The following is a 21,773-nucleotide window of genomic DNA, read 5'->3' on the forward strand; positions in this document are numbered from 1 at the left end:
GTTGTTTTTACATATGGTAACCTAAAATCTGTTGAAATCATTGTTTTAAGCCAAGTGTGATATTCCCAGTTCAAACTTACTTTGTAGATCTAGCTTGTGACTGTTCCATTATTTATCTGTTTTAATTTGCTGGACTATCCTTAGTGAGATGGAGGACATAGAAACTCAGATGCTTTCTTTCTAGCCTTTGAATAACATTAAATTGTAGGTAATGGTCTTTCTGTGCTGTTCGTGCATATAAGTATTCAGTGTTTCTTATAAGTAATAAATTGTTTCAGTTTAATATGTTTATCTGATTATATAATACCCCCAAAACATACAAGCTTCTTGGCATGGGAAACACAGCCGAAAATACTGGAGGAAATGAAAAATATTTGCAGAGGTCAAGTAGATCCTTCCTGTTTAGAGAATGTGCTTCAAATTATGTGATTAGTATTGCTTCCAGAGGGCGGCACAAATTTAACATTGGATTATGCTGAGAATTAGGTTTTTTGCAGCTCTGAGTGATTCTGACATCTAGTTCACTGCAAGTCTTTCATTATTCATCATGATGGACGTTCAGCAATGATGATTTTTAGTAACCCGCCCAGATTAATCTTTGTCCAAATTGATACCTTACTTTTCTGAAGCAGCCGTTCTTTGTTTCTATGCCGATGATTGGAGCTGTAATAAAACAGAATAACAAGTTGTAAGGGATGTTGGAGGTTTTCTAGTCCACTCTGCTGCTCAACCTATACCATTTCAGAACAAGTGATTGTCCAATCCCTTTTGTAAAAATCTCTAGTGATGGAGCACCCACCATTTCTGAAAGACTTTTTGCCCATTTTGTTGTCTGTTTTTTTTGGAAGAACATCCTAAGTTCATGGTTGACTTCATGTCTACGTATATTCAATTATTTCTGTTTTTACTTTAATCATTTTCTCTGTTGATAAAATAATAGATATACAGAATACATAATATAAGATAACATAATAACATATAAGATAACCTTTATTGTCACTTTTTTCTGTGAACCCACTGGCACACATTAAAAAAATGAAATTCTGATGCCTGCTATCTCTCTCTCTCTGTCTTTCTCATATAGATAGATAGAGAGAGAGAGACAGAGAAAGAGAGAGACTTCAAAATGCAATTTATGATATCCTGTAAAAGAGCTCTATTAACATGAAAAAGTAACCTCAAAAGTCTGGTGAGCCTGGCTGTTCTGGAACATATTCAGACTTTTGCCATTAAATACATCCCGCTGAAATATTTCTTCTCCCCTTTTGTTTTTAGGTGACCTTCACAAAAAGAAAGTTTGGATTAATGAAGAAAGCCTATGAACTAAGCGTGCTTTGTGACTGTGAAATAGCACTCATAATTTTCAACAGTTCTAATAAGCTCTTTCAATATGCCAGCACTGATATGGACAAAGTTCTTCTCAAATACACAGAATACAACGAACCCCATGAGAGCAGAACTAACTCAGATATTGTTGAGGTAACAAATTACCATTCCCTACTTCATGTATAATAATTGTATTAAATATTAGTAAGTGGTATTTATTTCTAGATAGATCGTTGTTCTCTTCAGTTCTCATTACTAGTTTGGTGTAGTAGTTAAAGTGTTGAATTGGGTGGGTAGAGACTTGATTCTAGTCTGTCCTCAACTATAAAATCTCATTGGATAAATTTGGGCCACTCTTTTCTCAGCCCAACCTGGCTACAGAGTTATGGGGTAAATATGCTGCTGTCACCTTCTGAATGAAAGGTGGAATATGAAAACAAATCATTGTCATTATCATCATCATCATCTTGAACACCCCCTAAATAAACAGTCCTGGAGTTGAGTCAGGGACATTAGCCATTAGATTTAGGGTGCTTAGATTTATTTGACCAGTTTCAAGTTACTGAAAGAGTTTAAGTAAGTAGAGGCTTTTTAGTGGTTCTTTAACAATATTCAGTTGGGGTAAAAATTTGAACTTTTGGAGATAGGGGAGATTTAAAGTAAAGCTCAAAACTTGAATAGTCAGAGATAATCCCAAAGATCTGGGGACCTCTTCTCTGTTTCCAGTTCTTTCATTCTTGGTGATTAAAAGTTGTAATAAGTTGAGCTTATACTTCTGGCTACATCCTTTAACTGCCAGTACTTTGAAGTAGAATTTTCAAATAATTCCTGGTCCATTTTTAAATTCTTGCAAGTGATATTGGCATAGTTTACCTGCTACAGTACAGTAAAGAAAATGCATTATGTTCCGTATTCACATATGTATGCGTACTTAGGTGGATTTTACTCTTCCTTTAAAAAAAAAGATACCCTGAGACATCTTGAACTAAGATATTTCCACAAAACATAGATTAGATTTTTCTTGAGAATTAAGAAACACTGATTGATGTTTAATTATTTTCCTGTCTCCTGTTTTAAAGTACATAAAAAAGCAAGATAGTTAGGACATACAACCTTATTTCAACACCTACAAGTGTTGTCCTCCAATTTGTCAGTTTTTCAAATTGGCTTTTTGCGGGAATACTTTACTTCTGCCACAATATGTTTCATGCACAGATTCCTTCTATAGTGATTGAAACCGTTTACTTGTTATAGTGTGTATACTTGTCATGAGCAGTATACAATTTCTTGATTTAAAAGTAACATTCAGTACTTTGGGGCAGGTGATAATTCTCTATACGTAGTCTTACGTTATGTCATGTTTTTGGCTGATTGAAATGTTTGTGTTCATAGAGGCCATTTTATTAATTGCACGGGAGATTGTAAAAGGATAGCCTTCTCCGTCTATAAAGAGAAGAGAAAATCCATACCCCACTACTTCCTGCTTGCTAGAAGTCGGGACCCAGCAAATTGAAAGTCAAACTAAATCCCAGTCTTTAGAATACTGAGCTGAGGAAAGAAAGGTTCGTTACTTTCTTCATATCTGCAGGGTTTAAAAAAAACCCCAAAAAACCCCTTCAAACTTGTTTTGCTTCCACTGACCTCTTTTTCCTTATGTATGGTGAGCATGAGTTTCTGCATAAGATTTTCTTTGTATATTACTTAAATAGAATCCCAGTCACAGTGGAAAAAAATATCAGAGATCTTTTGTAGGTCCTGCAGATCAGCTGTTCTCTTTGTGGAGTAACTAAAACAACCGATTTGATTCTTATAATGGATTCTTTTTTTATTAATAATCCTATTTATAAATCAACCAAAATCCCTTCTTTTAAATTAGAAAAGCTACTTGTGTGGCAGTAAAATGTCATTTTCGCTCAAGCCATTAAAAACTCCTCAGCCTTGCATCCTATCCCTTCAGGTTTCTCTCTACCACCAACCCACCCCCACCCCCGTTTCTGTCCCTCCCTCCCTCATTGAGGAGGATGAGATAGCTTTTTTAAGGTAATGCAGTAGAAAATTACACATCTATAAGATGTTTACTGAGTGGAGCAGATGGTAGCAGTTGGCTAACCTTGTTTGGTATGAGGACCTAAGCCAAGTCAGTCCTGGCTAATATTTCAGTAGGAGATCTTCAGAGGATACTATAGGTACTACTCAATAGGCTGTGCTGAGAAGGTGAAAAAAAACTACCCAGAAGAAGACAGTGACAAATTACTTCTGTATCACTGCCAAGAAAACTGCAGCTCTATGAAGTCACTAGTTAGTTGTGCTTGATTTTAAGGAGGCTTAACCTTAAAAGCCATGTAGAACTGGGAACATGCTGGGTGATATGCAGGGATTAACTTTTTAGTTAAGGATGTAAAGCTTCTGTTCAGGAAAACAATTCACCCATGTGAATTTCTTCCTGAAGAAAGTATAGCTATTAAATGTCTGAAAGACTGTTATGAATATTAATCTTTCTTCCTATCTTATAAAAGTGCGACATTATTAAATGTATTAATGCTAAATTTAAGCAGTTGTTGATTTGGGAATATATCGTAATTTTTACAATAAATTATAAAGTTTTGAGTGAAGATAGATGCATTTAGTATATTTTGGTTGATTTGTGTATTAGACGTTAATGTTCTATTGTAGTACATTTAGCTACAAATAGAAATGGCAAGGGGTAAAAATAGATCTAGCAAAGCACCGCTCTTGTTATTGTTTAGGAATTCCAATCTGTTAGACACTTGGTATCTCTAGAAAATGTGGAGAACTTCTCATAAAGACATTTCCTCCCTGAAAATCAGAGTGTGTAGTGAACAGTTGGTTCAGATTCTGTGTTTGTTCCAAACAAATTACAGTGAGTGGATTAAAATGGAATGAAATGCAACACTTTATTGACCTTCAGCAAACCTTATTTTATATAACTTTGTAATTACATCTCCCAGTTGCTGGGATTTTGCCAGCATCATGAAAAATCTGGGATATTAAGAACTCCATCCACTGGATCGTACAAGGGTGCTTGGATACTTGATGTTGTTAGATGAAGGACAAAAGAAAATGGTATCGAACAACGGGACTATTTCTTTGGATTCCAGTATAGGAAGATCGAAATCATGGTTTCAGTTTTGCTATCAGGTTGCTGGATACTGTTTGCTTTCCTACCTAGACTGATAGAAAAAGGATATGACATAATTATGTTTTTAGCAGTTACTGTTTAAACTTTAATTAATAAAAAATTACAACAGCTGGTCAATTGTGGAGAGTACAGATTTTTATTAAATGATCTAAAAAAGTTGTTTGTTGGGAGATGCTTGATTCTTTTACGTCATTGCAATCCTAGAAACGTGTGTGTGAACAGAGAAACATGTAGAACATTTTGTAATGAGGTTTAATTAGTAGGCGAGCTTTTTTATCTCACTGAAAATTCTTGATGTTTTTCATGTTGACTTGAATAAAACATGTCCAATATACCAAATTTCAGAAATTTAGACTACTGTATAGCATTTTAATTTAAATAAACTCAGCAGTGTTACCATTCGTCCATAACTGAAGTTGACTGCTGTATTTTAGAAATGCATTAGATAACATAATTCTAGCTCATTTATGACTAGTATATGAATCAGGATAACCAGATCTGCTCTTTCAAAGCAGAATTCATCGTCCATGTAGTATTTTATTATTTTTTAGATCTTGTTTATTATTTTAGATTTTTGAAATTGTATTTATGGGTTGATTCAAGAATGCATGATGCATTTTAAGATTAATGCTATGAAGCTATATTTATAATTTTTATTCTTGGTAAGTAGCAGTCTAGTTAGGAAGTGCTATAATTATATGTCATTTTCTGCTAGAAGTTTATCTTCTTTAACGAGATGACAAATCCAGTATAACTCTCTAAGTTAATTTAAATTGACACAATTCAGGTAATTGTCTAAATATTATCCATCTTCCTTGTTTGTGCATACAGGTCTAAAAAATTGCTACTCACATATGAAAGAATGAGCTTTACTGTGACTTAAATAATGGTTGTTTTTTTTTAAAAAAACAACCATTGAATGCTTTAGAGGTTGTCATTTTGCTACTTACCCAATATATTTATTTCCCCAATATGTCAATATATTTGCATAAGAATTCTGTAAAGAATTCTAGTTTATTGTAAGTATATTTAGCCTACAGTAGTGTTTGGCTATTCCTGCTTGACTTTTTTAATTGCTAAAATAAAAAGGCTTCTGATTGACAATGATGACTTCATAGACATGTTCATGCAGTTTTCTTGGCACAGTATGCAAGTGGCTTCTTATTGCCTTCTTGAGAAATGTGTTCCTACCTAACTCTTATAGTGGATTCTCTGATAGGCTCCTATCCAGACATGAACCCTGCTTGATTTCCTTAGCTTTGCACCTTTGGCTTGTCGGTTCTTCCCATCCTTGGATAGGACACCCAGCAGCATCTGCAGCAGAGACAAGGGGTCAAAGGGCAGCCTAGTCCTAGCTAAAGCAGCATTGCCAGACCAGTCCTGCCCTTTTCTGTGTGGCAACCTTGCATACAGGGCAACGGCAGGGTAGAACTTGTGGAACAGCCCAGTCATACCGTTTTGTCATTCTTATGAAAGCAGTCAGGTCCTGTTAACACTTCTAAGAACATTGTTTTGTGAATGCATAGCTTTAGGTTATGATATTGGAGTTAATTTTCACATGCACAGTTTGCAGCCACCAGGAAAGGAAAGGAAAGGAAAGGAAAGGAAAGGAAAGGAAAGGAAAGGAAAGGAAAGGTCTTTTACCAACTAGCTCAGGGGTAGGCAACCTTGGCTCTTTTATGACTTGTGGTCTTGAGGAATTCTGGGAGTTGAAGTACACAAGTCATAAAAGAGCCAAGGTCGCCTACCCCTGAGCTAGATGGACTGTATTCCTGGGGAACATGAATTAAACATATTCTACAGGCATTCATTAGGTATGTTGATTGTTGCCTTAGCTTTCTAGATGAGCTACCTTTCCCCATTTTTACAATAGGGCACATATTTGAATGAAAGACGAATCCACAAATACAGTAGAAGCAGTCCTCGCTTCCCGGTCACTTGTGGAGCAAATATTCAAAGTTGCGGTGGCACAGCCAGCCCTTAAAGTTCCAGCTATTGCACCACCACCCACAGTTACCTGCTTATGATTCAGTTCTTAGCAACTGTCTCAAACTAGTCGGGATGGTCACTGTGGTTATCAGCACACTGGGTGCTGTACCGAAAATACCTTGGACAACATTTAGTGAATCTCTGCATTGATCAAATTTCCATCTGTCAATTACAAAAGGCCACATTGCTTGGATCAGCACATGTACTATGCCAGTATATTATAAGATCCTAGGTTCTTGGGAAGAAGTCGATACCTATGAGGGCTAAAGAATTGGAGGCTGTGATTTCACATAGTTGCATGCATAATATGCCACAAAAACATGTTAACCTAGAGACAAAAACGTTTGCATAGCGGATGTTGCAGTACCTGGAGAAAGCAGAATAGAAAAGAAAGAACTGAAGAAAATCACAAAATCCACAGACCCACAAATAAAAGTAGAATGCCTGTGACAAAAGAAAGCAGATATAGTACAATAGTAATGGGTGACTTAGGTGCAATTCCATAACATCTGGAACACCACTTGAACATCATCAGCATTAACAAAATCACCATCAGTCAGTTGCAAAAATTACTTCATACTACATCCTACAGTGATACCTTTAACATCGTCAAACAACATCTACCTATTCACAGGTCCTTGGAAAGGATTACATAGGTGAATAAAAATGCCCAATCCACTCTAAATATCTGGTTGATTATACGCACAACTATAGTAATAATTTATTGAATTTGCTGACTCTGGGCAGCTCACACCAATTAAAGAAATTACAGTTAAGTCAATAAAGCATAAAAGATAAAAAAATAAAAGATGGTTAGTACAATGAAATGAGGGGTGTCACTCTTTTTTGCCAATGTCTTGGGTGGAGAGCCAGGTTTTTGTGGTTCTTCTAAACAGCAGCAGAATCAGACCATCCAGATCTCCGGAGAAAACTCATTCCAGGGAGTAGGTCTCCTATAGAGAAGGCAGGGGTCCCAATATATGACATTGTGAAAGAAACCCAGAGTGCACTATCCCTGCCAGATTGAATCAACCAGTCAGATATTATGGGAGTTAGGCAATCCTTTAAGTACTATTTGGGGCTTAATAGGTAACAACCAGCACCTTGAATTGTACCTGGAAGTAAAGTAAGCAGCACTATAGCTCACAAAACAGAGGTATTACATGGACATGCAAAGGTATGCCTATTACTGCTCATGCTGCAGCCACCTCTTGGACCAGTTGAAGCTTCTGAGTGGTGTTCAAGGGCAACCCCATATCGTGTGTGTTGCACCTGCTAGGTCACCAGGGCACGAGTAAATTGCACTATCAACAAAGAAGAGGATCAAAACACAGTGTTCCTATTCTGACGTGCTTTTAATTGAATGCCAAGTGCAACAAACATTTTAACTTGAATGCAAAGACTTATGTTTTTTTTTATTTATAAATCAAGTATTACTACAGTAGAATTGGATTTTTACATGCCTTACCAACTGGAAAATATATGCCGGTCAAAACATTTCTCTCTCTCATCACACATCCATTGCCGTCTTCATTTGACGCTTCAGCTTGGAAAAAAATGGTATTCACAAGGGCTTTTCTCAGTTGGGCCAGGTATGCACAGCTGTGTCGTATTGTGTGGGAGGAGAGGTGGGCTTAATGCTTTACTGTTCCCAATGTAAGGTGCCCATTGCAAATTACACTTGAGAAGAGTTTCGGTTCATATTGGCTGAAATATGAATTTTCCAAGCATACTTACTATGTGTGTGCATGAATTTTCAGGTTATTATGTGCAGGAAATGGAGGGCTAATCCTGCCCCAGAAGTGCCTCCCACAAATTGCTTCCCCAGGTGACAACCTATGTTAGAAACTGCTTGGCAAGAGTGTAAGTTCATTTTAAAAAGAAGCTAATTTATGTATGAAAGGAGGGAAGAGGGGGATGCATCTTACATACTGAAGAAGCAAGGGACCGGAAATGCTCTTGGGAAAGTGCTGATATAATGCACTCTGGTGCTCTTCAAATATGGGGTGGGTGGGAGGGGGAATCACTCAGAAGGTCTGTTATCCCATGGTGCAGTGCATGGAGCAATAGCCTTAAAGTATAGGATAATAGATTCCGGTGGGATATTAAGGAAAACTTAATAAGTGACAGTGCAACAAATTCTCTTGCAAAATGATCCCTGTTCTTGTACATATGCAAGCTCTGGTTGGAATTTCCTGAATTTTGATTCCAACACCAAGGAAGGAGTTAAACTCAATCACCTAAATGATAGTTTCCAATTCTCTTATTTTTATGATGATCAACTATAATGCAGTAATGATCCTTTTATGGTTATATACAATTGAAAAACTTATTTAATACATTTCTTTGCAAGTTCTACATAAACTGCATGCAGTCTTTTATAGGCCTGGGTGATGCCTATGATTATCCCGGCAGCTACAATTCGTTTGTCCTGAGCAGGGCAGAAATAAATGAGAATATGCTAGGATTAATTTACTTATCTCAGTGAGCAACCAGTGGCATGTGACGGGTTTTGCTCAAACTACAAAGTTGAAATTTAAGTCCAGGGCTCCAAAACTGCTGAGATGACTTTGTAAGTTGGACATGCAATAGCTGTCTAGTAATTCCTAATTTTCTTATGATTTAAAATAACAGATGTTTTATTCAAAACTAGGAAGGATTCACCTGCTGACATTGTATATTTGCCTTTTGGGTAGCACAGAGATATATTCATTTGATTATGAGCCACTAATTACATTTAGAGGCAACAAATTACATTTAAGAGTTAAACTTACGTGTGGTTTGATAGAGATAAAGAATTCAGGATTTTTTTATAATAAAGTTTTAATTTTAAAAAAATAAATGTACAAGTTTTGTCTTTAAAACATCTATATAGTAAGCACCATTCTAATTTTGAATTTGAAATCAATTGTATTTTTTGTATTCAGACTTTGGTAGTCAAAATATCTACTTATAAATTTGCCTTGTGGCTTGTCCTCAACTACTGGACTTTTATTTTTTACAAATGGTGAATCTCTGAGCAATTTTGAAGGTTTTTGAAACATCTATGGATTTCCTCATTCTGCATAATCAACTTTCTCAGTGCTGGAAAGAGAAGGGAAAAACAATTTTGTGAAGCTGCATAAAGTATAGATCTTTTAATTTTTTTAAAAAAATGATGAGAATTGCAATTCAAAGAATGTTGAATATCACTCTGTTCTTTTTAAAAGAGAAAGATAGTTTAAATTCACACATTACAAGTTATTAATAGCTAACTCAAAACAAATTTTCTGTAGCTCAATTTAACCAGCCCAAGTCAGAAAGTCTCGCCATGTAAGCAACAACGGACTTTTTCCTCAGTGTCACACTCATGACATTGCATTAAAATAGACATCTGCTTGTGGTAAGATGACTTCTCTCAACATACAATTTTATGCCTTTTGACTTTCACACAATTTGACTTTTGCAGTGTAAAAATTCATACTTATTTGTGCACAATTGATTGTGTGTGCTGTATAAGTCAGGTATCAGTGGTGCAAAAGAGTTCGTATAAATATTGGGGATTTGAATTATATTTGTAATATCTGGATAACTAATGTGTGCATGAAAATTAGCCTATAAATACATGTTTCTGAAATATGACAATACATGGGCATTGCCACCATGATGAATAATCAACAGCATGTTTTTTAAAATACATACTATTTATATAAGCTGGTATTTTCATTTAAATGTTTGATGAAATTTGGTTGTGCCAGCTTCTTGGTTTTCTTTATTTTCTTCATGAAATAAAGGCCTAGAAAAGGAACTGTGTATTATTTTTAAGTGCAATGCTTTGAGAATAAAAATGGTTTCTTGTACAGTTTACCTTCCAATAACCACTCTTACCTGTTGAAAAATCTGTAAAATTATGAAATGTTAATATTCCTTATCTGGTCTTTAATTCATGGAATTTTCTGCATAATTCTAATTTATTTGGGCTTACAGTCAAGTTGCTTGTCATTTCAGTTGTATCATACCCCTTCAAAATTTTTCTGGATTTAATCATTATTATTTTTCATATCAGAACATCAGGTTGATTTAAAATCCCTTTGTATTTGATCATTGCATGAAATTTAAGTAGTGTTTTCTGGAAAAAATATCCTTTTGTATATTATAGCATAAAACTGAACATCTTTGCAAATATACTCCACACAGTAATGGAATTCTAGGCAGCATAACATTTATCAAAATTACTAGTAGCTTTAGCCAGGTAAATGCAGACTAATATCTTAAGTGCATGAGTGGTCTGTTAAGTACTATAACTACTATAAGTGCAATAAGTAATATTTTGACCAATCTCACTTGTTTAAGTGATTTGGGGGTATTACTTAAGGACTGCAGTTTTGGAAGTTGGTATATATACGTGTTGTAACAGAAAAGGCATGCTAAGACACTGCGAATATTTAATACAATATATTTTTCAACACAAAGATACTTTTTTTCTATATTTGCTAGTGAATATCACTAGCACTTGGAAAACTGGTGTCTTGAATGTATCAAAAATAAAACTGATTTCACAATAAAATTGTGAAACTCTACCCTTTGTATCAGCTGAATGTTGTTCTTTGGATGATAATATGCATACCAGGCGTGGTACATGGCTTTAGTCTAATAGGCTGTGAGGACAACAATGTCATACCTTTCATCATCCCAACTCAAGGAGATTGACCTTCAGCCCCTCCATCCCTCCGTTTTTTTCCTGTTAGGGTTTAAAGTACTGCTTTGTAAGTCACAGAAAGAATAAGGAAAACCTTTCTCTCTCCATTTTTTATCTCCTTTCTGATATTTCTCGCAAAGTAGCAAGAAAGGGAAGAGGCCGTGGGTGACCCAGGCAAAGCCGCAAGCCGCCTTTTTCCATTCAGCTTCTGCCTTTTGAATATTCCTGCTTTACAATTCATGTTTTGTGTCTGCAACAAGTAGAACTCCCAAGTGTGTCTTTTCACTCTTTCACTGTGTTGCAAGCTAGAAGCAAAGAAAGTTTTTTCCCTTTTGCTGCTTCCATTGTTTTCTTTGTGTCTCACCATTGTTTGCAAAGAAGCAGCTACTTCATATGGAAGTTTGCGCTTTCTCAGCCTCTTTTTGTCTTTTCTTTCAGCTACTAATGGAATTGTTTTATTTGAGTTTTTGCTGTAACAATAAAATGTACTTGTATTATTAAATTTTAAAATGTCTTCAACAAGTACCATCCATACTATTTAAGGGCATTTTAAAATGCAATAATAACAGGATATCTGTAAATCTTTTAATGTTTAATGTTAATATTTAGGGGGGGGGAAATGTAATTCTTTTTGTTATAATTGTCAGTCACAGATTTCTTGATAGAAAATAGAAAAGTTGAGAAGCTTTGTTGTTGGAAAAACATTTTTGTACCAGGAACTAGGTATTATGGCCAGATATAAATTTAACAACAATAGTATCTGAAGGTTAAATTTCTACATTTTTTCATTCTTAAACAACTTGAGAACTAAGCTGCATGTTTTGGTTAGTGAAGGTAGGCTAATCCAGATTTCAGTAGGTTGCTTTTGTTGATCAGTTAAGTCTTGCCTGTTAATTAGGAACTACAAAATAATCCAACAGATTTTTTTCTCTAAAAATGTGTTTGTATTTATATAGGCAGCATGTTGACTTTGGAGTGGTGCTAAGATGGAGAAATCTTTTGGAAGTGGGCCAGTATACTTAAAAAGGCAATAGCATGATTGCTTATTTTTGGTCTTAAATATGACTGGATTTAATTTTGCCTTTTGTTCTTGATTGTAAATGGTATGATGCAAGCTGGTGTTTGCCGTCTGGTGAGCTTCCCAGCTTAATATGTATTTCCCCATGCCTCAGATCACTACGTTTAATGTATATTGGTAGACTATGCAGGTAGTCCTCAACTTACAATCATTTTAGTGACCGTTCGACACTGAAAAAAGTGACTTGACCATTTTTCACACGACCATTGCAGCATTCCCATGGTCACATAATCAAAATTTGGATGCTTGGCAACTGGTTCATATTTATGATGGTTGCAGTGTCCCAGAGTTATTGTGCAGATTTTATTAGAACAAGTTCTGATTCCCACATAATAATTCTAATAATAGCATGTGGCATTCGTAATTCCAGAAAGACGCTTGCTATTATTGAGTGGCATATGCACCAGAACTTTCACTAATAGTTAACTCATGGTTTTTAAAACCAGCCCTCTGGAGACGCGCAGAGGTCTTGTGACCATGCAGATGCAATGTGATTTTGAGTACATGTTGACCTGGATTTGTGCCATGCCAAAGAAAAGCTGCTTCGTTGTCCTCAGTGGATACACGTTCATGTTTTTGAAGTGATGCCCTAGAGCAGGCATGTCAAACTCGTGACGTTGCGTGATGTCTCGGAACTTTTTCCCATTGCCAAAAATGGGATGGGCCCTGTTTCTCCGTGACGCTCCGGCCCGTGGGCCAGCAGTTTGACACCCCTGCCCTAGAGCAATTTGCAATGTCCACAGATCAGTAACTCCTCCAGGATGTATCTCAATCAGTTCATGGTTGAATTGGTCATGAAAGAGCAATTGGTATCCTTTTCCCTTTGTTTACAGAATTTTAGGCATCACATTTTCTTCATGCCAAAATACTGGTGTTTCTTCGGATATGTATATATATATTTTCAGATATATACATACAGCTGGGTATTTTTAGTCAGGAATACCCTGATTCAGACCACATGCACCCCCAAATTATTTACAAAGTATAACTGTAATAATTGTTCGCCTCTAAAAGCTGCATGGTAATTTCGTAACCCAATCAGCCACTCTTTGTAATTATAACCGTACAAGTATATTAATGCCATAATTATCTTGTTGCAGAGCCTGAAGTTCTGCATCTGTTGAGGGGAAAAAGCTAATATTTTTTCTGTGCCACAGTGTAACTTGTCTGTGGCAATATCCTGAAAAAATATGAATGGTATGCCTTATGTACAAATTTAGTTGTTGAGTGAGTTATGTAATCAAATGTTTACTTATTAAGTCATGTAGAGGTAGCAACTGGATTAAAAATCTACAACTTGGTTTTTAGTTGCAATTTGCGTATGGCACAGAGCAATGATCCAGATATTTCAGAGCTTGACTATTATATCCCAGAGGAAGAAATTTGTTGGGGATGGTATATTTCTCAACCTCTGGTGGGGATGGTTTAACCCTGGAGAGTGTCAGCTTTCTCTACTCATTCCAACTTGAACATAATGGGTAGTGAGTAAGAAGCTCGTCCCTATGTACACATGCTGTGGATCCAGCCAGGCCTCAAATAAATGCAGCAAAATGTTACGATGAAAGTGTTATAGAATGACAGTGGTTCTCCACCTGTGGTCCACGGAGCCCTGGGGGAGCCTCTATGTCAGTGATGTCGAACCTTTTAGAGACCAAGTACCCAAACTGCAACCCAAACCCTACTTATATATCGTTGGGTGCCGGGTGGTCGTGGCCCATTGGGTTGGTGTGGCCCATTGGGTGGGCGTGGCTGCGGTGGTAACGGCAGACTGGGTGAGACTAAAAAGTTCAATCAATCAATTCCAACTTTGCAAAATCTTTTTTTCCCCCGCTAGAAGTTGAAATTGATAGAAACTTTTTTTTTTGCACACGGTGGTGGAGGCCTAAAGTGAAAAAGTTTTATAAACTCAGCTGAAGGCCTAGGACGGCTCTGTGTGCCACCTATAGCACCTGTGCCATAGGTTCGCCACCACGGCTCAGTGTCATCCCAGGGCATCCACAAAGGCTTGAAGAAATGTTATGATTCCTGGGGGTCCGTGGCTACAAAGGGTATTTAAAGGGGGTCCATGGTGAAGAAAAGGTTGAGAACCACTTAAACAAAAGCTGGTTTTCGTTATACTGCTGAACCATATAGATAAAGTCCTTCCAGGCCCTGTCAAATAGCCACTGAGTTTTGTGTCTGATGAGATGACAGGCATCCAAACAATGGCATTAGTGGAAGAGAGAGTTGGCAGAAGCTGGATCAGGATTTTATTTATGCCCTAACAGATTACAAAAGAGGGGAAAAAAATCTTCCTTAAGTTGCATTTTGGGTTTCCCTTCCAATTCTTCAGAAAAAGAATTATGGCAACAGTATGGTTAGGCACACCACTGGTAAGGAAGAAAAAAATATAAAGGAATGCTGGAATTTTTTTAAACATGTACACACTAATAAAGAGTACAATGTCTCATACAGTATGTTATTACTAATCTGGAATGCTATGGATATAGTGGATTGTCTAAAGTATAAAGAGGTGGAGGGCATGTCCTCTACTTAAATAGTATTAGAAGCTTTTCTAGGTATGTGCAGATTTCATTAGTGTAACTACATAAAGAACTGTCGAAATTTCACATTGAAAGGAAAAAAAAACATTTATGCAAGCATATTGTATAAGCTTCAGTCAAGTTTCAAAACAAAGTGTCCTGTTGCTGACAAATACTATGTATCACTCTATTCATGAATTTGAAAAGGAGAAACCTCCATCATTACTTGAGGCATGCAGTTAAATAAAAATAGGTATCTTAATTTTATAACCCCAAATGAGTGATGCAAATATTATGACTTGCAATTAGATACAAAAGCAATGCAATAGCAAAAGTTAAAATCACTACAGTTTAATAAAATAGAATGTTAATTATCTTTGCTTATTAGGAGTCCAGAAAGCACTCTGCTAATTACTTTTCAACTAGCTTTTATCAATGAAACTGTTTAGTGACAGTATATGAGTTTGTGAAATGGTCATTTGAAATGTGGAATGTTGCTGCTCTTTGCTGTTATTCGTGACTTGTGATCCTATTAAATGACCCTATTAAAATGATAACATTCTGTAAGACACATATTGAGACTGCTGTTATCTTCTGGGTTCTAGGAGGCAGTATCCTCATAGGGTTGGAGCAATATGTGGTTGGGTGGGAACACATCAAGGTTAAGAACCTACTAAACTATTAACCAAGTCATCTGTAATAGTTACTGTATATACTTGAGTATAAGCCGACTCGAGTATAAGCCGAGACCCCCAATTTCACCCCCAAAAACTGGAAAAAGTTATTGACTAGAGTATAAGCCGATCCGCCGTTCTGCAAGCCTCTGCCGCCAGCAGAGGCTCGATCCGCCATTTTGCAAGCCTGAATACACAGGAATACCCTGTGTGGCCGCGGCTCGTCGGCAGGTCTCCGTTCCTCCTGCCGACCTTTGGGGAGGTTTGGGCGCCTCCCCAAACCTCCCCAAACCTCGGCAGGTCTCCGTTCCTCCTGCCGACCTTTGGGGAGGTTTGGGCGCCTCCCCAAACCTCCCCAAACCTCGGCAGGTCTCCGTTCCTCCGCGCAGACCTGCCGACCTTTGGGGAGGTTTGGGCGCCTCCCCAAACCTCGGCAGGTCTCCGTTCCTCCTGCCGACCTTTGGGGAGGTTTGGGCGCCTCCCCAAACCTCCCCAAACCTCGGCAGGAGGAACGGAGACCTGCCGAGGTTTGGGGAGGTTTGGGGAGGCGCCCAAACCTCCCCAAAGGTCGGCAGGAGGAACGGAGACCTGCCGAGGTTTGGGGAGGTTTGGGGAGGCGCCCAAACCTCCCCAAACGTTGGCAGGTCTGCGCGGAGGAACGGAGACCTGCCGAGGTTTGGGGAGGCGCCCAAACCTCCCCAAACGTCGGCAAGTCTCCGTTCCTCCGCGCCCTGCCTGCCTGCTTCTTTCCGCTGCGGAAAGAAGCAGGCAGGCAAGGCGCGGAGTTTGGGGAGGTGCGCGCGCACCTCCCCAAACCTCCCCAAACTTCGGCAGGTCTCGGACGGCGGTGGCTTGGGAGAGGTGCGGGCGATCCCGGAAGCACCAAAGCCTCGGCCGCGCACAAGTCCTCGGTAAGTTTTTTTTGTTGACTGGAGTATAAGCCGAAGTGGAATTTTTCAGCCCAAAAAGTGGGCTGAAAAATTCGGCTTATACTCAAGTATATACGGTATATTATTTTAGCTTGAACACCGCTTCTGATCTTATACTTGGAGGCCCTTGGAATTTTACAATAGTGTGAGGCTTAGTGGCTAATGTTGTTCTGTGTATTTGAGAGGTGCTCGGAAGCACCATTAGCGGGACTAACTTTAATGATGCAATTTAAGTAAATCCATTCTGATAACAAATCTTAATTACTTTTAAGGTGTCCCTGACACAGGATAGCATTTCATAGCAAGTCATTTTTTTTTCTGTGCTAAGCTGAGAAAGCAGCCTGGTTGTGATAACTTGTCTTACTATCAAGACTGGCAAAAACAAACGTTCGTTTACCACTAGTTGTTACCCTGTGTTTTGTTTAAGAGAGAAGAAAACTCAAAAAAAAGAGAGCACAAAGAGAGATTGCTTCCCAAGAATTAGGACCCTCTCTCTATTATGGATGAGAGTCAGCTATCTCTGACATGTTGTTGCCTTTGAGGGAACTGGTCTGGCTTATTTCTCACATTCTGTTGGGTTTTGCTTCTAGATGACAGGCATCCATTTTCTTTCCTTTGACAGAGAAACAGTTTTGCTCTTACATTATTCAATAGTGATAAAATGCGATACATCTATTTGAATTAAGCCTCCAGGACACAGTTTGTGTGAAACTTATTAGATGAGCAAACGTTTAAATATCACAAAATTAATCTTGAATAAGAGTTTTAAGACACCCCAGAACCTGATTTTGAAGGGAAGGTTTCCCGAAGCGGAAATGGGAGGTAAATAAGATTTTTCCCTTTCCTTCTGAGTCAAGAGTTAATTTTCTTCTGAAAATAACTGTTAAAAGAAGGCAATTATCTTTTGTTCAGAAATTATGCTTCAGCCTTCTGCAGTGAACTTCACCATTCACAATACTTCTAGATTCCAGTGCAGTCATGTGTTACACACAATACGTATGAGATCGGAATGTGTCTTGGGGAATAATGAAGGACGCTGCTGCGGTATTGTAGTATATGAACTCTGCCTTATATAAACTTTTTTTAAAAAAAACTTCTTCGCAGTTTGTAACATCAATAACTTCCTTTTTTCTCAGTATGCAGTTTTAGAGCGTCAGGTCATGTTGGGCAAAATGTATTCATTCCTTTATGAATGCCAGACGCTTTCTGAGTCTATTTATAGTATTCAATAATTTGTAAAGGTTAAATGTAATCCAGACTGTAGTGTTAGCATTTTCCCTGCTGATATCACAGAGTAAAAGACTGGCAGGCCAGCCTTGTTGGAGGTTTGGGAGGGCTAGCAGCTTTCAGAGTCTTAGAGTGCAGGACCATGTATGGTTAAGTCCATATAAGTCTCCACCTGATTGGTTAGACAGTAAAGATAAGTACTGTGACAGGTGTTGGTGAAAGCTACACCTGTTTTCTCAACGTGGCTTGATTTAGTGGGAGTTCAAGGCACTGGGGGTGGGGGGGAGAGGGGAGAGGGGCAGAATATTATGCCAAGTAACCCGAGAAGGAATTATTTCCTAACGGTGCCTTGTGATCTTTACATGAATTTGATTGTGTTATGTGAAATGCTGATGAGAGCACTTTGATGCTGCTGAGGGGAAAAAAAAATACCAAGCCAAATGTTGCTTAAATGCCCTGTAGCTTCCAAAGTTTAAAAGTTGTTATGGAAATGCAGCTGACCCACAAAGTGAGTTGGTTTTTGTTGTTCTACTTGTCTCAAAGAAGTACCATACGTTTAGTGGAGCAAAGGATGTGTCTGTATGTCTGTGTACACACACACAAAATCTAAAAAGAATGCGTGTGTATAAACATACATACACATTTCAGATCTTACAACTATTTTAATAGTTTTAGATTTTTCAACAAAAGAAAAAAAATCAAGATATTTAATCACTGCTACATTATTGGTAAAAAAAAATTGCAAGCAGTAATGAAATGAGAACTATGGGTTTTGCTCTAAAATGTAAAAAAGGAAATATTTCTGCTAGCAGTGTCCCAAAAGCTTTGTCTTGAACATACAGGCTCACTGTGTGTACCTTCCAAAACAAAAGATTGAGGCTTCCTTTTTAAAGGAGAATAGAATGGACATACTGTGTTCCTTTCAGGATCCTCTTTGTACTTGTAATGAATAAGTATATTTGATCATGCATTTTTGGTTTGTAAACTAAGTTGCTGGAGTCGTGGAACAGGACGAAAGAATTGGTCTGAGATCAGAACATACTGTCATATCTTTGAGATGTTAAGCTTGTAGTTTCTGGCAACCAGCTCTTAACTAGTGCTTAGAAAGTAAATTTCAAGCTGAAGACAGTCTTTTCACAATAATTGTCTTCTGAGGAACAATTGCGTTTTGCAGGGCGTTGTGGAGAATGTACCTTTAGTCTATGAGAACTTACGCAATTTTAATGAAAATGTTATTACCAAATGTGTAAATGGTCAATATAATAGTGATTCGGTAGACTTGTAAACTAGAGAGGTTTGCATGAAAAAAGAACCTGGAGTTTAAGCTGCTTCATTTTTTTTTCTATTGAGTGTATTATAGCTCAGAAATCACCTATTTACCTATTCAGAAGTGAGGAGAAGGATAGCTTGTTCCATTTCTCTACAAGTTTGGATAATGAATGGTGAGGTGAACAGCAGGTAGGAAGGGGTTAAGAGTCTCTTTCTCTTGCTGTTTTTCCATTCCAGTTCTCAGACTGTATTTGGCATTAAAATAAATAAAAGCAGAGGGGAGAGTAACACAGAATGTCTTGTAACAAGCTGTTTGATGCTCGAGATCTCTTGAAGCTAAAACCAGAGCACAGAGAGCATACTGATCCTTCATGTACCTACCTGATAGAGGGCAGGCAATCTCCTGCCCACTCTTGTTCTAGAACATTGGTTCAGTTTACCCCGGGAACCATTTACACCTGGAATGCTCAGAACCTGTTGGAGATTTAAATTGCAGATGAATACTACTACTAACAATGAAATGGATTATTCCTAATTTCCCATAAAATCAGTTTAAACTTTTTTAAAATGTCAGAAATATGGGGGGGAGAATTGTGGTGGTTACCAAGGAGATGGGGAATTAATAGTTCTGTTACAAATGTTGAAAAGTTGCAGTGTGTTAAGAAAGCAGTATTCCTGTGGCTTTGGCTGTGAAACAGTCAGTGCCCTCTTAATACAGCTTTGCAGTTGAAATGACAACAACATGGCAAGTGTAGCATTTCCTCTGTGTGTGAATTTTCCAATTGTATTTCAGACTTTAAGAAAGAAAGGCCTTAATGGTTGTGAAAGCCCCGATGCTGACGATTACTTTGAGCACAGCCCACTCTCGGAGGACAGATTCAGCAAACTAAGTGAAGATAGTGATTTTATTTTCAAGCGAGGCCCTGTAAGTACTTCTCTTGGCTCCTACTTTTTATTTGTTGATTCTTTTTATTAACTTCATTATTTAGGCTCTGAACAAGAAAGAAAACAGAGGGTGCGACAGCCCAGACCCTGACACTTCATATGTGCTCACGCCACATACAGAAGAAAAATATAAAAAAATTAATGAAGAGTTTGATAATATGATGCGGAATCATAAAATCGCAGTGAGTACTGTGGTATGCCTTGTTACATGCATGAGAAGATTTGGGGATACCACCTTATGTAGCTATTTTTGCTTGGAAAGCAGAAGTACCTACGTGAGGTGCCTCCATCCGAGGTAGAAATCTTGAATGGCCATAATAACCCTATTAGGCAAATTCTGCTGAGCAATGCAATTTGATTGGGTTCATCTTCTTGGTGTAGAATGCTGCAAGGAAAGCCTGAGTACCTGTTAGGTACTAAGAAATTGTACATTTCAGTAAGGAGAAGAAACCTCTTGAGTACTTAGAAACTTAGAAACCTCTTGAGTACTTAGAGTACATCTCCTGATGTACCTGAAGTCATATGCCTATGGATGGATAAAAAATAATTCTTTTTTTTTTCCAAGAGAGCATCCATAACGTTTTAGTTTAAGGAATTGTTTATGTTAAGTAGCGTTACTTCATAATTGTGTGTGTGTGTGTATGTGTGTCTGTGTGTCTATGTGTGTGTGTGTGTGTGTGTGTTCTTAGTCACATACATATATATATGTTCTTAGTCACTTTTGGTGGGTTGCTTTTGATGAAGTTTGGTGTACAGATTTGATTAATAAATAGAAAAACTAGCAAACTGTTAACAGAGGAGTATCTCTAGTGCACCTTGTAGGGTAAAGTCATGTACTTATGTAATTACCCAAATTGTACATATTAAATCATTAGTTTTTTCATTATACATAGTACCAGTCAAATGCATGATACTTAAGGGTCTGTAAGAAGAAAAACTGCTGTCTTAAAGGCCTTAAAATGCCAAAATGCCATACAGCCTAGGAAAAATATAGGAAACACAATAGTACTTAGAGCGGAATATACAAACTAAGGGCTAAAAGCTTCATGTAAAAGATGAATTTTGAGGAAGAATTTGAAAGCCATAAGGGAGCATTACAAATAGAAAGGCTTATAAAGTTTATCTATGTGTAGATGACTTTAGTGTAACATTCTTTCAACTACATTCCTTGCACAAGCTAATGTTTGCTCTCCCTCACACATATGAATACTGTTACAATATCATAACACACACTAACATTTTATTAGCTTCTTGGCAACTTTAAAACTTTTAATGTATTAAATTTATGTTCAACTGTTAGAAAACAAATGATATTCCTGATTGTAGCAGTATAACTGACTGACTGTGGATTCTTTTTTTTAAGGCCAATATGTTTTTGTTGAATGTTTGCTTGAATGTAACATGTGAATATCAATTAACCTATTTCATTTCCTACTCGCAATGTTGAACAAGCCATTTCTAAACTGATGAATTTGAAGAAATTGAAAGCTATTTGTTAACTAATTTTGAAACTTTGAGTAGTCATATGTAACTGATGCCAATACTTTGTATTAAACAATAATTATAATTGTGTATTTTATAAAAAAAAAATCAAAGCTAGTATTCTAACACTCGATTACAACTTAAGATTTCAAAAGATGTACTTTTCTGTCTCACTTAATTTCCTCCCCCCCCCCCTTTCCAGCCTGGGTTGCCTCCGCAGAACTTCTCAATGTCGGTCACTGTTCCTGTATCCAGCCCCAATTCTTTAAACTATAGCCCTGGGAGCTCTCTTGTATCCCCAGTCTTGGCGGCAAGCTCTACCTTGACAGATCCCACACTGCTAACTCCTCCTCAAGCTTCATTGCATCGAAATGTATCACCTGGGGGTCCTCAGAGACCCCCAAGTACAGGTAGCGCAGGTAAGACCTATTCTAAAAGTCTCTAAATTCTTTCCAACAAATTCCACCTATTGCTGCCTCCGTTCAGAATATTAA

At 37.5% G+C, this 21,773-nt stretch overlaps 1 protein-coding gene across 9 annotated transcripts in view; it reads left to right on the forward strand.

Annotated features, from left to right (window-relative positions):
- The window catches only part of MEF2A (myocyte enhancer factor 2A), a 74,783-nt gene that overhangs the window by 25,827 nt on the left and 27,183 nt on the right, over positions 1-21,773 (forward strand). For 5 of the 9 annotated variants that reach the window (XM_083371284.1, XM_083371287.1, XM_083371288.1 and 2 more), the window contains exons 3-5: positions 1,276-1,479; positions 19,842-19,979; positions 21,482-21,698. In XM_083371284.1, the coding sequence (XP_083227410.1) occupies positions 1,276-1,479; positions 19,842-19,979; positions 21,482-21,698 (559 nt within the window). Of the gene's footprint in view, positions 1-1,275; positions 1,480-19,645; positions 19,778-19,841; positions 19,980-21,481; positions 21,699-21,773 lie in introns of all 9 variants that reach the window. The other 4 variants (XM_083371286.1, XM_083371289.1, XM_083371291.1 and 1 more) reach the window with 2 other exon arrangements.

The sequence above is a fragment of the Vipera ursinii genome (assembly GCF_947247035.1).
Source record: "Vipera ursinii genome assembly, chromosome: 11".
Lineage (NCBI taxonomy): Eukaryota > Metazoa > Chordata > Lepidosauria > Squamata > Viperidae > Vipera > Vipera ursinii.